We start from the raw sequence: 15,709 nt of genomic DNA, 5'->3' as shown, positions 1-15,709 counted from the left end.
ATATTTACTTCACATTTCCAAGTGTTTTCCCCAGCTGTTTACAGCTTGCTTGAAGCCTAAGTACTTGACAAACCTCACTCTCCCTACCCAGTCTCCAAACTCTAAACACTTACATACTTGTTACTGTAGGATTGCTCACAAGGGACGCACTCTTGGCGTTGTTTTTCCCCCCATTCTTCTTACAAAAAGAAAAGCATTTATTTTTCCAATTAGGAGCTTCAAGCCTATCAACCACAACAGGTAAGCTTTTAAAGGAATTTCTCAGATCTTTTTTTTTTTTCGTTGCATGGTTCTGCTATGAAAAGTGACTAAAAAATACTTTTATCTCAGTGGGTCTGCTCTGGAATGCTAAAACCCAAGGTAATTTCAGCACTAAAAGAACCCACATGGTAAAAAGAGATTTAGTTTTGGTACTACAGTATCAAAACTCCAAGTGTTCAAGACCACAAGTATGGTCTTATGCACACCTTTCATGCTTTCGCCCTTTTCTCTTTGTAAGCAGAGCTATAGTCCATCACTGAAACTCAGTAAAACCACTCAAGCTTGGTACTGAATTCACAGAATTCAAAGTTTATGTTAATAGCATTGTTAGGGTGCATATACACATACAGGCATAGATAACTAAAAGCAATTCCCTTCAAAGGTGGTATTACTCAGAGGGAAAGTTGTATACACATCACTAAAAGAGTTTATTTCCTCAGTTCATATGGTGATGCAGACATGATGCAGAATTCACATATGATGCAGAAATGCGTTGGCACATACAGCCAGTTTTCACACTGGAACCAGCACCAGCTTGGTTTTGTTCTTCTTTTTCTTTAGGAGTTAAGGCACATAACTTACATACCAACAATCTTACTCAACTGGCACAAAAATATGCAGCTACTAGAAGGAATGCGTCATCCTTATTTCAAGGGAAAACCTTGTAATCTGATTAGTCACATTCAGCTGAGCTCAGGTATTTGAAATGGGAGGAAAATTGTGTATTGTTACTGCACAGTGGCCATTTTGGTGTCACAAGTTTGCCTTGTTTGCTTTAATTCCTGATTGATTCACTTAGTAACCGAGCCCCAAACCACTAAAATCAATGAGCTGTGGGTTTATATGGAAGCTTTAACAGATCTTAATAACGTAAACTACAAGTTATGTGTATAGTAATAGAAACAAAACTGTAATTCACTTTTGCCAAGATGTGTGCTGCCTACAACTGTTTAAACAAAGCACGTATTTACAAAAGAAATCTTTCAAGATGTCTGTGTACCTCCTGCAGAAAACAAATTGAGCTACTGAATGTAGAAGTTAATATCATTAAGATTCTTCATTATGAAAGGATATTCCCCACAAACCAGAATAAAATGTTATAAGAGACAACTTTCATGTTATTTTCTATACTTGCATGATTTTCCTTTCTTCCTAGAAGTTTCATACAACCAGAATAGAATTAGCATTCAGTTACGTACTTTGAAACTCAGGCATACAGGCAAGCTGGGGATTAACCAATTCATGAGGTCATTAAAAAAAAAGCAAGGAACACTGATTTTCTTCCTCTATACAGTAGCATACAGATGAAAATTAGCTAATTAAGCACAGGTATCACTACCATTACACTGGGTCTCAAAAGCTCAAAGTGACTTCACCTCAACAAGTGAGTAAAACAACACCACTGATGCAGCACATGCAATTACAGCGCACACAAAGCCCCTCACTACTCACACATACCTCTTTTCTTGTTGTAAATAATGTTCTTACACAACAGGTCATTGTGACAGAGCACCACTGGCGATCCTAAATTTGACAGCCTCTCCTTCATCCAGGCCATCTCTTCCTGAAGAACTTGAGGACTTGGAATGTCACTTAAGAACCTTTTCAGGTATAAGGAAACAGAGTTAACATTTAGTATCTGTGTTCCATAACAAGCATTTATAATGAAGTATTTTTCTCTACATTCTTCCTGCAAATAGTTCAACAGACCCTCTCCCAAATCGGGCTATTCTTTCCCAAATTATGGCAATCGTTCTTCTCTGTCCTCCCCAGAAAACAATTTTCTGAAGATTATCTGTGCTATAAACACAACAGTAGTCCAAGAATCAGGAGCAGAACATGAATACACTCCCACACATTTTAAAGGTGCAAAGATTAAAAGAATTACTGCATGAATTTCATTCACTTTTTGTTCACATTCCAGTACTTCCTCCAAGAAGAATACACAACAGTATTAGGTACCATATGTATCTATACTGAGGAAATTAACACTAAGTTTTAGTCTAGTCACAGTATACACTTAAATGGCCATTTTGTCCTCTACATTTTCAGTTACCTACTCATGTTTTCTCGGTTTTCTTAACAATTTGATGTTGTAAAAGAAAAACCACTTTGCTAGAGCATTCTTTAATTACAATGCAGCAAGAAGGGTGTCCATGACTTCAAAGTCACATGAAGAATATTTTTAAGCTGGAGTCTGCCTTCTGAGCAATACAAAGTCTGATGATATTGTACAAACACAAAATCCAGCAGAAGGAATGTGAAGTCTGGAAAGAACATGATGTAATACCCACCTTTTATTTACTTCCTCATCTGCAAATTCTGTGGGTATGAGAGAGAAGTATTTCCCCATTTTCAGCCACAAATTTGATTTAGGGATCCATCCATTGTGTGCATGAATAGTATGGATTTTAGCAAGCTGTCTAGCAATGAGTCTAAAAAAAATTAAAATTAAATCAATGTTATATTTAACTGAAAAATTCTAAAAAAATACAGCTCAGGAATTCAAAGAAGCTTTACACAAGAGGAGCACAGCCATAGGGTAGCACATTTCAAGACTCAGAAGTTCATTAGGATCACTACCTGTGTAAAGGGAAGGGGGAAGGATTGGAGTTCAGTTACAGCACACAAACTTAACCTGAATTTACGGTCTACTCTTGCTTATTTTTCCAAGTATTGATTTAAATTATCTGCTATTTTTAGGCAAATACATTTCAGTTCACACATGAGAAACTAAAATCTTGTGACATCAGCACTTTCTGTTCACTGCTAACAGTTTAAAAAATCATTTCTCAGTGGAACTTCCTGGTATCTATTTGCAAAAGGAATGTCTTGGAAACAGTTGGAAGTATTTTAACCAAGTCCAGCCCCCTACAACTCCACCACATTCAATGACCTCTGTAATGGTGATGTGCAAGTGTTAAACACAATAACTAGACCTTTAATGAGTACAGTGCTCTGTGCAGGCATCAGGGATCACTGTTCAGCACTGAAATACCATAACTAAGGCAGTGTGAACATCAGCATAGCGTAGCCTTACAGAAATACACGTTTTCTGCTCAAACTCAGCTCAAAGTCCTTCAGGCCAGGCAGAACTTCATAAACGCACAATGAAATGATGAGATTTTTTAAAAAGGTTTAAAAGCTTACCTGAAGATGTCTGGATTGCACACATGCTCTGGATCCAGGGCTTCTCCCTGCATGAACTCATAGCACAGGCCATTGTTGAAGGTGCAGTAGAGCTGTGGTGCACAGCCATGGGCCTGCAGCACTCGGAAACTCTTCACCTCCTCGTCCCGGTCCACCAGCAGCTCCGTCTTGTTCCCGTAGATCCGAACCAGAACCACATCGTCCGTCGTGTCACCCACGTAGCAGCCAATCAACTTATTGGTGATTCCATCAGTGAACAGCTGGAAAGCAAAAATAACGCAGTAAGCAACTCAACTCTGCATCTTCAACAAGCAGGAAGGGAATGCTGAGTTATCCGTTAGCTCCCAAAACACAAATGTTTACTAGACTGAGCACTAAGAAATAAAATCTTACAGGAGTATCATGAAGAAAATACTTGAATATAAATGTGGGGGGATTTTTGTATTTAGTCATGTCTCTTCTACTCTGTGCCCTCAAAACCCTAATTCTTAATTCAACCCTCCCATAAAGCATCCTCACAGTAAAACAAGCAAGCAGCAAAAAGCAGCTTCAAGTTGGATAACAAACACTTTTTAATTAATAGCAATGAGGTCAGAAAGTCAGCTGAAGAAGAAAAGAAACCTATTTATCAGGATCAGAACACTAAGTGTTCAACAACAACAGTTTGATTTCCTTATTTACTCATGTCCAGTCCTGTACCCTCTGATATGACTTCTGCCTCAAGCCCTAAGTCAGGCCCAGAACAAAATACTGACAAATGCAGTGATCTGTTGTGTGTCACACATTACTCTAAGCCACAGTATTTAATGATAAAGTGCTTTTGCTAAAAATACACACCAACAACAGGAAACACACCTACAGACATCATAATTCTTTAGAACCTTGGACAGTTTGGGTGGAGTTTTCTTTTGGTCTTGGGGAGGGGGTTTTTTGTTTGTTTTATAAAACAGTAAAACCAAATTCAGGAAGTTTGACTTCTATTCCCTTCTCTCCCCCCGCCCCCCCCCCCCCCCCCCCCCAAGATATAGCCTTTATTTTGGGAAGTAGTATCACTCAAACACAAGTGATAGATTATTTCCAAATCTCAGGGGTTTAGAAAAACTGAGAATTAGGAGCAAATTTTTTTAACTACTAAAGGAAAAAAAAAATCTGAAGTTGGGTCAAGTCTCCCTGTTTAGGAAAAGACAAGACTTTTACAGTAGATGTGTTTTAGCTCATATGCTTTGCTTTCCCCAACACCCCCAATTTGATGAGGTCAACAGATTCATCAATAAATCCAGAAAAGAAGTGGGGAAGTTTCAGTTGTCATCAAATTAGAAGAAATAGCCCAAGCTTCTGAGGAAAGATGCAGAAGATACAACAGTACTCTATTTTCTTGAACAGTTACAAACACTCAATCTTGAAGAAGTAGGTATAGCAAATTATATAACTTCCATCTAGAGAGGGTTACCATAAATTCAAATAAAGCTGCCTAGAAGGCCTCTTTGACTGACTCAAAATTAAGACTCTACAATTTATGGGCACATCTTATTATTAGCTATGACTTTAATAACTCAAGGTGAATAATGAAGAATCCTGAACAGTGTTCAAGGTAACTGTTACAACGTTAAGCACTGCAAGTAAGAAAACAGTTCCACTTAGCACCATAGATATTGGGCTTGAGCAGTGCTTCACAGATTTGAGCAGGCAGTACTTCAATGCATTTCAAATGCCTGTAAATCACAAATTACACCCTTGTACTGTAAATGTACCCATTCATAACCTTCCCAGTCATACATGTACGGTCACAGAACGGCTCAGATGAGGAAGGGACCTCCTGGGATCCTCTAGTTAAACCTCCCTGCTCAAGCAGGGCCAGGCAGAACCAGTTGCCCAGGACTGTGCCCAGGGCAAATCTCCAGGAATTCTGGAGACTTTATAACCTTCATAACCTGTCTGGCAGCACATTCCAGCCTTCGACCACCCTCATGGTAAAGAAGCGTTTTCTTTTGTTGAGATGAAACTTCCCGTGTTTTATTTTGTGCCCATTGCCTTGTCTGTCACTGGACTCTGAATGTCTCTTCAATTCCCCCTCCCCAGGTATTTTTACATCTAAGATCCCTGCAAGCCTCCTTTTTCAGGCCAAATACAAAAGATTCTCCAGGTCCCTCTGCAATCTTCATGAACCTTTGCTGGACTTTCTCTAGTGAGCATGTGTCTTCCTTCTACTGGAGAGCCACGTGCAGGACACAAGCACCTAAAGATGGCAAATCAACATACAAGTACTGATTCTTGTACCTTTTAACATAACCCCAGAATTAATTCATTTAAAAAGTATGAAGTGCACTTTGCAGAAGTGACTCGTGTTGAGCTGTTCAAGTCAAAATTATCTTGTCTGCCATACTTAGATAAAAACTTCCAAAATGTAGTTTAAAGAAAAAAAATGTACTATGAAAACAACACAGCTCTAAGGTCATCAGAAATAGTGACACTACAAAAAAATAGATTAATAGTGCTGATGCAAAGAATTTGAGTTGTTATGCTGTTGAACAGAAACTGCTGGGCACATTACACCTTCTGTCATAGGTCTATTATCCCCTTAAAACAAGTTTCATTAGCACTAATAAAAAAGAAATCTGCAACAAGGAAATTGGACTCCCTCAACTGTTAATTTAGGAACTCTACTGATTAGCATCTATTTGTAACATGCTGCTACAAATAATTATTTACACCCAGGAGCATTTTAGCTCTTGCTTTTTAAACAGGCAGAAAGGTTCACTTTTCTAATAACATTATTCAAAGTAGACAATTTCCATATTCCACCATAAGAAAACATCTAGTGTTTACTACCACCAGTAAAAAAACATAATAGTCACTTTACTCTTTTATTCAGAATGCCTTTACCATTGAAAGAATCAGCTTAGAAGGCCTGGCCCAAAACATAACCTGAAATGAAGCAGAGCAGCACAGGAGTTCTATAGCAAAAGCATCAGTTGAGCACGAAAAGTAGAGAACAGACTCTGATGATGTGGATAAAATAATCAGTGAAGTATCAAGGCCACATGGAAGAAGATGGAAGAATCTACAGAATGCAATGAAAGTAGAAAATTCTGGGAATAAATTAAAAAAAAAATACAGAGACAAAAGAGGTTAAGAACACAATGCAATACAGAAAAAACCTTCAGCAGCAAAATTCTGACATGCCTGTAATCCCCAAAAAGTTACTTACTGTGATATGTGCTTATCACAGCTTAATACATACTTTCACATGAGGTGATACAAAGGTAAAACTAAACTCAAGAAACATTTCTGGAAATTATATTTATACTGCCCACAATCAGATCTAGCTTGAAGCCAAGACTTTCTAGAAAGAAAAGAAACTGTTTAATGATATGCAGACTTAAGATGAGAAAGCTACAAGTAAGATTAAGTTATTCAAGTCTCAGAGAGCAGCACATGGTACAACCAAGACATGAAGCACCTTTGAGCCAGCTTACCCTAAAAGCATTGTTAGTAGGTTATTAGATTCCTGGAACAGGCATATGATGCATATGCTTCCATCTAATAAGCAGGTGTTCCATGAAAAGCTTCTCTCTAATCCCTTTGTTCCAAGTGCTCAGAAGAATGAGAAGAATGAAAATGAAATTGCAATCACATGTAACAAGAACAAATAGACAGAAATAAAAGTGTCATGGGGCAAAGTAGAAAGTACTTATGACTCAGAAGGGCTGACTTTTCCCTTCTAGACTGAGTTATGACATCCACAGGAGAAGAACACAGGAAACAGTACTGTAGTGCCATAAAAACACAACAGTGAAATGAAACTGCAGCATAAATAAGCAGGAATTCCCCAGATTCTGCTGCTGAACCCCAGACTGACTTTAAGATCTCCAGAAAAGAACTGACTTCAATAACATGCTTCTTTAATGTCCACAAAACTTCAACTTTGTATTGTAAATCTAAGTTGATGTTTCTTCTGGAAAAGTATAGTCTACACAGACACATCCACAAGTATACAAGTCAAGAACTGAACTCCTTGAAACAAGGCTACTTATTTCTTTCTCTGTAGCTATTGTAGATGCCTTTCTGTAGCTATTCATAAAAGAAGGACAAAGTACAACTGCTGGAAAATGCCTTGGGTAAATTCTCACATGAGCAGCCTCATTCAGAGGTCTCCAGGCTCTGGAGCCACATCCTCCAGGTCATTTCACTCAGCAGGTGAAAGTCACTGTCTGCAGGATTTAGGGGTCAGATGATCAGGAGCGAGCTCATTTGGTGTTAAAAATACCAAAAACGCAGGAAGCAAGCACATCTGCACTGTTCTCTGCCAAGTTCAGCCACAGGCTGAGCTACAGCTTCTGCTGAACTCCTGGGGTGCTGTGCTTGACAGCAGCATGGAGACAGCAGTGCTCACAGCAGACCATGCTGGGCAACCTTCACATGGCTTTTCTGGGCTACCAAACCATACACACTTCAGCTTCAAGGTGAGTGGGGGTTTTGTTTTGGGCAGTTTTGGGTTGAGGGCTGGTTTTGATTGGAATGCGTGACAATATGTGAAAGTTTTTGGGGGGGTTTTCTTTTGGCAGAGCAGGGGGTTTGTTTTGGTTTTTTTTAATGCCAGGGAAAAAAAAAAAAAAGAATAAGTTACTTATTTTTCACTTTTTTTCTGAAGAATATTCTTCTACCTGAAAATAGTCAACATCAGGTAACTAGTTAGCACTTTGAAAGTGATGAATTGGCTTTACAAATTTCGTGATACTGATTAAAACAGCTACAGATTTTTAAATAGTTTTTAAAAAGCTAATAGGAAAGGAGTCTAAGACTTTATTCTAAACCAAAGAATTAATTTGCTGTTCCTCCCCCTGGAAGATTTTGACATGAAATCTCCCCTGGGGGCTGGAGAGGGGGGGCAGAGGGACAGGAACTAAACTGTCTTGGACTATTCTTTTCCAACGTTACAAGCCTGTAGCATAAGTTATCTCCCTTTACACGGATTCCTCCAAGCTGTGCCTAAACAAACATTGGTTCTCTGGAATCACAACCTCAGTCATCAATAAGCACCCCTCTATCACACACAGCTGAATCACATCAGGCACACATGGCATATCACTTACATTAAATGTCACTACAGTTTCTGCCCCACAGAGACACCACAAAAACCTTTAGAAACAGGGGATTGAGATTATCAAGCTTCATCAGAAGCTTAAAAAGACTGGAGAAACCAACCCAGCCTCCAAGGACATCCAATCCTGCTGGCATTTCCCACTGACTGTGACATTGCGTTCAAGGCACACCTCAAATTACAGTTTTTCCACAAAACATCAGTAATGCAGCCCAGTCTGCAGCTCTAACTTTTCTTATTCTTCTCCTCACTCATCACTTCTCCATTTGGAGCTATCAGCACTTCTCTGTGGATTCAGTCCTTCCTCTTTATGTGGCGACTGCTTTCTCAACTGCTGAAGTGGGTGACGTGCCAAAACCAGCTGAGCAATAAATATCTCACTCGAAAAATGTTAACAGCACTGAGATACAAAATAGTTTACTTTGTTTCCCAGACACTAACATGTTCAATTCTTTCAATGCTTTTAAACCCATGCTCAGTCTGCTTAAATAAACTAAAAAATATTGCAACAAGTTCAGAACTCTGAACCAAATGACAGTTTGTTATAAAAACAATATCAAGATCAACACAAGTAAATAAATTAGATCAGCAGCCAGAAAATACTGCCTGAAGAAAAGTTACTGAGGTCAAGTCAGGATGAAAAATCAAAGAAAAAAGGACAAAAGCTAATCTGGTAAACATAGAAGTAGGTGTGTGGTTGTTTCACTGGCGAAAGTACAATTTTTTGTAAGCCTTGGGTCCATCCCATTCACATTTCACAGCTGCAGGAACAAATCTTTGCAAATGATAAAGTGTTGCAGTAGTAAAACCATGCAAAGTGTTGATAAGTGCAAAGACATGTAAATCTCAGGGGGGAAAATACCCAACAATAACAACAACAAAAAAAACCCCACAGTACCAGAAAACAAGAAAGTCTCAAATATTTCAGAGAATTAAAAAAAGCACATTAATCCAACTTATTTGAAGATGATAGCTGCTTGCAGGATTTGCATGGGGAGGTTATGGAATCCCCTTTGCAGAACAGATTCTTTCCACCTCTCCTCAGGTTTCATCCAGGACAGGAGCACTGTTAGCCAGCCTAACATTTTCATGATTTTAGATCTCTGAATGATTCCTCAGCAATTTTTTTTCCCACATATCATTCTGGTCTACCCAAAAGATGGTATAAATTAACACTATAGGTATTAAGACTTTTCTTCAATAAAAACAGGCAGCCTTTATTCTCAATACTAAGTATTATTTCAGAATGGTAAGAAATACTGATGTTTTTTTCCTGCACTGTAATATTTCACTGCATAGAAGAAATTGTGCATTATCCTACTGAATCCTTCTTTGCCAGCAGACTTAGAAAAGCTAGACAGTCATGGGATAAAAGAATCCTGAATCTGCACTAGCGAAGTGGTAACTAATTCTCCCATACTGTAAGCAAACATTGATCTTCCTTGAATCTCCACAAAAGAGAAAAAATAAGGAATTCATAAGGTGGGCAACAAAATCCAATCTGTAAGCACATTTTTACATAAGAAGGGTAATACAACCTAATTAAAAGAGTAAAGAGTAAAAACAATTAAGTTTTTATATTTCATTAAGAATCATGCAGAATATAAAAACTGGAATGCCCACTGTCAAAATTCAGGCAGGTTACAAAACTCAGAAGCCCTGTTTTGAGCTAGAAGAGCATTTTCTAAGTGCAATTTAAAAAAAAAAACTGTTTCTCATGTTCACAACAGCCAGTTTCTGAACTCAGCAAGCAGTGAGTTTCTCAGGAGAAGTTTGGGAGAGACCTCCAAAGATTCCTTCCAACCAGAACTACTCAACATTGCTATTACTAAAAAACAGCCATTCCAGAACCAAAGTGTCTACTGCAAAAAGCAGAGAAAGCAAACCTCAAAATTCAGGAGTTAGAAAATCAAGCACCCAATTCCATACAGTTCCTAGGACATTTTCAGCTGGCAACTGTACAACATACATGAAGATGAATGTTTCAACAGAAAAATCCTGTTTCTCCCTAGCAATGTGGGATAACTTGAACATTTGTACTGCCCTGTAGGGACAAAATTCACCTATAACTTCATATAAAGGAGATACATTACAGTATAGCTGCTTCCATTTCAAAACGTAACAGGTGATGCTTCTGATGTCATAGCCTTGCTGATAAATAATTCAATAAAAATTAAAATCTTCAGTGCTTAAATTATTATATTTTCATCTTCCATCCTACATTTGTGTTTTATGCCATGGTATAAAAAAAATTTAAATGTTAAAATATAGTCCTGATTTAAGGTACTTATAAATCTTAGGGAAAGCAGGATTAAGTATTAACTTATACTAACTACAGTTTAAAAATTGTTTAGCTGACTAAACAAGTTAATACACAACAAGTAAATTTTTGAGAGAAGTTAATTAACTTTTTCAAATTAAACTCTGGACTCTTCAAGTGCTTACTAACTGTTCTGACCCAAGAATTACCAAGAGCAAAGGTAGCAAATGGCAGAGTTCACCAGAAGAAGCAGCGGTTCATTAAACCTATCACTGTCCTATCATTAAACCTATTCTTTGTCCGCTTTGCTGTTTCAGATTAGTCAGGCATATTTTCCATGCACCACAGGAGTCCCACCCTCATCTCCTTCCCTAACACACCCACCTAAAGGGAGGACTCCAGGGCATCCTCCTGTTCACTCACAGAAAGAGCCAACACCTTTCTGTATTCTGCAGGTACACCATGAATCTGCACTGCCATCGCTGCTGCTGGAGCCTGCTCCAAACCACAGGCACTCCTGCTTGTTGCACACTCACTGCAGCTTCAACAGCAGCTAGAGAGTTAAAAATAAAAGGCCAGAGCTGAAGGGTTAAAAATAAAAGGCCACTGAAGGGCTTTGTGAATAGAATGCTCTTCCACTGTTCAAAAGGAAAACACCCAGCTGAAAAGTTGTGTTCTTAAAGTAACTTGGTTAAAACTAAACTCAAGACATTTTTTAGACAGAAACCTCTAACCACAGACAATGATCTCCTACTTCACTTCCGTGTGACCAGTCAACAGAGACCCTGTTCCACGCCAATGGTACTGGTGTTTTTTATTCTGTTAATCGATTCTTGCAAAGGGAGTAGCAAAAGGAAGCAACATTTTTTTTTTTCTTAAAGCTACTGCAACTTTACCCCAAGGATAGAGTCATCCCTGCTTAACAAGATCATGTTTTGGTTTCATTTTTCAACAGCCCCGAATGGAAGACAAATTTTTTTTGCTGAGAACTGCAGTCATCAGAGAACCAAAAAAAAAAAAAAAAAAACACCAACACAAACCTATGTATAACTTTATGTAGCCCTGCAAGGAGCAGCAAGTTGGATTATGCTTATGGACCCCTTCCAACTCAAGATATGCTATGAACTTTAACAACCTTGTTTAGCTTTACACGTTGTAAAAAGCTATTTTCATTGCACCTCGAGATGTTGGGACTGTGCATAACTTTTAGCCACTGCCTCAAACAGATTATTTAGAAAAAAGCTCATTAGCTTTATTTTCATGCTAACGGGACTGTCATGTGTCAAGTTCCATTTTTCTTTCAAGACATCAGAAAATTTCAATCAAATTACATGCCATTACCTCAATGTGCTCAGCTTTCCTAAACAAATTAGTTCAGCAGCTCTCCAAAGAGTAACTTCATTGAAATGAGACACCTCCACGTAATAACAGCTGCTGAATAACACAGTTGGGCATATAATAAAACGCCCAACTAACCACAGGCTGAACTGCTATTTCAGCCAGGCAAATTGGCTAGAGTTTTTAAGTCCAGGGGCCATGTTAAGCATATTCTAGAAGCACAAAAGCAGCCAAGCCTCCGGCAGATGACTCGTCATAAGTCCGAACTGCCTGCTCACCGAGAGAGCAACAGAGACAGCAGCGGTGCTTCTGCCAGGAGCAGCGAGCACGGGCCTTAGCGGGGCTCCTGCGTACCGGCACCGCCAGCCCAAACCCCAGCCCGGCTGCGAACACAAGACAGATATTTATAATGGTTTTTATTACAGGAAGCACCCGACAAGGGCTCCACCGCCCGTGGGAGCGCCGCGGGCGGCGGAACGGCCTGCTCCGAAGGCCCGTCCCCTGCTCTACCCGGCTCACGAACACGCCCAGCCAGCACAGACACGGCGCAGGTGACGCCAGGAGCGGCTCCTGTTCCCTCCCTCGGCCCGGCTCCGGAGCTCTCCCCGCCGCTAGCGCGGGCAGCCGAGCTCCGGCGGGGAGGGCACGGCAGGAGGAGGACACAAGCAGGCGGCGGGGAGGACGGAAGGAGGGAGGGAAGGAGGGAGCCGGGGATGCTGCGCGCCGCCCCGCCCCGCCGCCGGGCCGCCCAGCAAATGGGGCTCCGCGCAGGGGGCTGCGGCGGCGAGCGGGGGAAGGAGGGAGGGGAGGAAAGAAGGCGGCAGCTCCCCCGCACAATGGCCGCCCGCCCTCGCCCCTGCCTCGCCTGCTGCTCCTCTCCCCGCCGGCCCGGGCAGCCGCATCCCCGCGCGAAGCGGCCCGCGGACCCCCGTACCTGCAGCGTCACCTCCTCGGGTCTCCAGTGCGGGCGCAGCCGACGCAGGAGCTGCAGGGCGCCCTGGCGATAGCCGGGCCCCTCCCGCTCGCTGACCGTGATGTCCAGCTTGGGCACCTCCGGGGAGCCAGGCGGGACGTGGATGTAGTTGGACATGACAGCAGGCAGGACACAGCGCGACACGGGGACACGAGAGTAGGCGGCCCTCGCTGGCGCTCCCTCCGCGGCGGACCCGGCAACTGACGGGGAAATTTCCACTTGGGCTCCCGATAAAGCGGCTCCACCTCCCCGGCTGCAGCGCGGAGCAGCCTGGGAGAGCGGGCGGAGCTGGGCGGGCGCCTGAGGGGACGGGCGGGGGGCAGGCACCCGCCCGTCGGTTGCGGAGCCCCGCTGTCCCTTCGGGCACGTGCCCGTCCCCTCCAGAGCCCCGCTGTCCCCTCAGGCACCCGCCTGTCCCCTCAGGCACCCCGCTGAACCCTCCGGCACCCGCCCGTCCCCTCTGGAGCCCCGCTGTTCCTTCAGGCACCCGCCCGTCCCCTCCGGGGCCCCACTGTCTCTCGCATCACCCTGCCCGGGAGGGGATTTCCCGAGTGTGGCCGGGGCTGCTGCGGGAGAGCGGCCGTGAGGGAATGCGGGCAGCTCCCGGGCGAGCGGCTGACCCTAACCGGGCTCGGAATTACCTGCTGCGGTTGATTTTTTGTCTTTAATTTGGTCCTGGCTTTCGGAACCGCTCAGGGCGCGCACCTGCTCAGCGCCTTGATCCGCTCCTTCTACAGAGCAGCTACGTTCTTTCAGGTGTCCCCCTCACTTATTTTATGCCGGAAATCTTGTGGCCCTGAAGTTTTTTTCGGCGAAAAAAAAAAAAAAAAAAAAAAAAAAAAAAAAAAAAAAAAAAGAGATTACACCACAGCTTGTACCAACCAAGAGAAAAAAAAATCCCATCTTTTTTAGAAATATTTTGATGCTCCCCCTAATAGTCCTACGAGTACCTGCCTCCTTTCATATTCTGTGCTCTTCCCAAAGAGGAAACACCGACCAAGATGTTCTTCTGTAAGAACAACTGAATTGAGTTAGACGAAGACACAAGAACTATGTAAACAGAGGTCGGGCTCTCCCCTGAAGAGCTGTTACTCTGAAACAGACCCAGGTCAGGGCATCTTCAATCTTAGTATTCTTTTCCATCTAAACTTTGATTCAGACCAAGTATTTAAAATCTTCAGAGCCAGGAATCTGTCTGGGAGAGCTCAAAAAATAAATTATCCTTCTGCTGTACTTTAAATTAAAATTTAATCTTTATGGGTTTATGTTATTAGTGTAAATATGTTATTCTACATTAATAGGATTTTTCTATCAAGCATTGTAGGGGAAAGAACATCCAGGGTCTGAATCAAATTTCAAATGCCATAAAATGTCACCCATTTCTTCCATTAACCCATTTCACTTTTTCTTCTTTGAAAGTAAGGATATTTTGAAATGTAAATGCTTTGAAAAATAGTTTTCTTTTAACACATTCACTTTCATACGCTGTTTAGCCCTAGAAGTCAATATTATCATAGAGGCATGATATCACTCTACCAGATCAAGCATGTGATTCATAGTGGCCTCTGCTTCTGCTTAGGCAGTTTGGTAGATGATAAACTAAGATTTATTTATAGATTAAGGCCAGAGAGATATTTTGTTGAAATAAAAAGGTTGAATACTCCAGCTTCCAAATGTTAATTTCAACAAGAACTGGTCTAAACAGAGATTCCATCTTGCTAATGCTGAGAATAATAAATACACCCACCAGAAGGTTTCAGTTATTAACTCTGAGAAGCCTTGGGAATTTACCCAAGTCTGATTAGATTTCCATAAGTTGTTTGCAAGTGTATTTTTAACATAAAATGGGGAAGCTGGAGCAGTTATGGTGCTTAGATTGCTTGGGAATGATGAAAGCTAAACTTCTCTATACTAAATATTTACAAAGGACATGAAAGAACCTTGAACACTTAGGCAGTAGCACTCTCATCTTTCTGGTCATGTATAAAGACACATCCTTTTGGCTTGTCCTCATGGTGCATTGGGAATTCTTAATTCCTGGGGTTTTATTTTAAAAAATAAATTAAAATTCTTATTTTTCTTGTTCCTGTTATTTTAATCAGTAAAAGTTACAGTTAGCTACTCAGCTGTTTTCCTTCCCTTTTAACCTTTTGTTTCCCACAAATATTTACTGTGTCCAGATCAAACCCCCCAAAAATGTGTTTTCTCTTAATTCTTGGTATGTTTGCAGGTACACCACACCAAACCAAACCCATTCCAAGGCTGGTCAGAGATGTTCACTACAAGGAACTGAAGAAAACAGGATGTTTTGCTTCTCTCCCAGGCCTGTGCTCTACCAGTCTGACCTGCTTATCCTCCTTGTTCTGCCATTCTCTTTTCCTTTTCTGCTATTCAGGAACCAGGTTGTGCCATTTAATTTATTCCTACACTTTTCACCTTGCCTTTATGTCAGTGCTGGATGCTTTAGAAATGCTTAAAAAAAAAAAAAAAAAAAAAAAAAAAAGGCATAAAGAGCAACATTAGGATCAGAACCAGTTTTAACTTCCCAGGTGCAGTTCACCTGGCTGCTTTCCAGAGCCAGTAATTCAGTAATTGCTTCAGAAGGACTCATTGCATAAATGTGACT

General features: G+C 41.2%; 1 protein-coding gene across 1 annotated transcript in view; it reads right to left on the bottom strand.

Moving 5' to 3' along the window:
* Nucleotides 1-13,433, bottom strand: part of ETNK1 (ethanolamine kinase 1) — a 29,602-nt gene extending 16,169 nt beyond the window's left edge. The window contains exons 1-4 of the mRNA XM_053977627.1: nucleotides 13,045-13,433; nucleotides 3,412-3,671; nucleotides 2,556-2,696; nucleotides 1,720-1,862 (exon numbers count right to left, since the gene is read on the bottom strand). Of these exons, the coding sequence (XP_053833602.1) occupies nucleotides 1,720-1,862; nucleotides 2,556-2,696; nucleotides 3,412-3,671; nucleotides 13,045-13,200 (700 nt within the window). The 5' untranslated portion in view covers nucleotides 13,201-13,433. The remainder of the gene's footprint in view (nucleotides 1-1,719; nucleotides 1,863-2,555; nucleotides 2,697-3,411; nucleotides 3,672-13,044) is intronic.
* Between the last annotated feature and the right edge of the window lie 2,276 nt (nucleotides 13,434-15,709).

The sequence above is a fragment of the Vidua macroura genome, chromosome 5 (genome assembly GCF_024509145.1).
Source record: "Vidua macroura isolate BioBank_ID:100142 chromosome 5, ASM2450914v1, whole genome shotgun sequence".
Lineage (NCBI taxonomy): Eukaryota > Metazoa > Chordata > Aves > Passeriformes > Viduidae > Vidua > Vidua macroura.
Note: the sequence above shows the minus strand (reverse complement) of the source record. Positions and strands in the feature narration are given on the sequence as shown.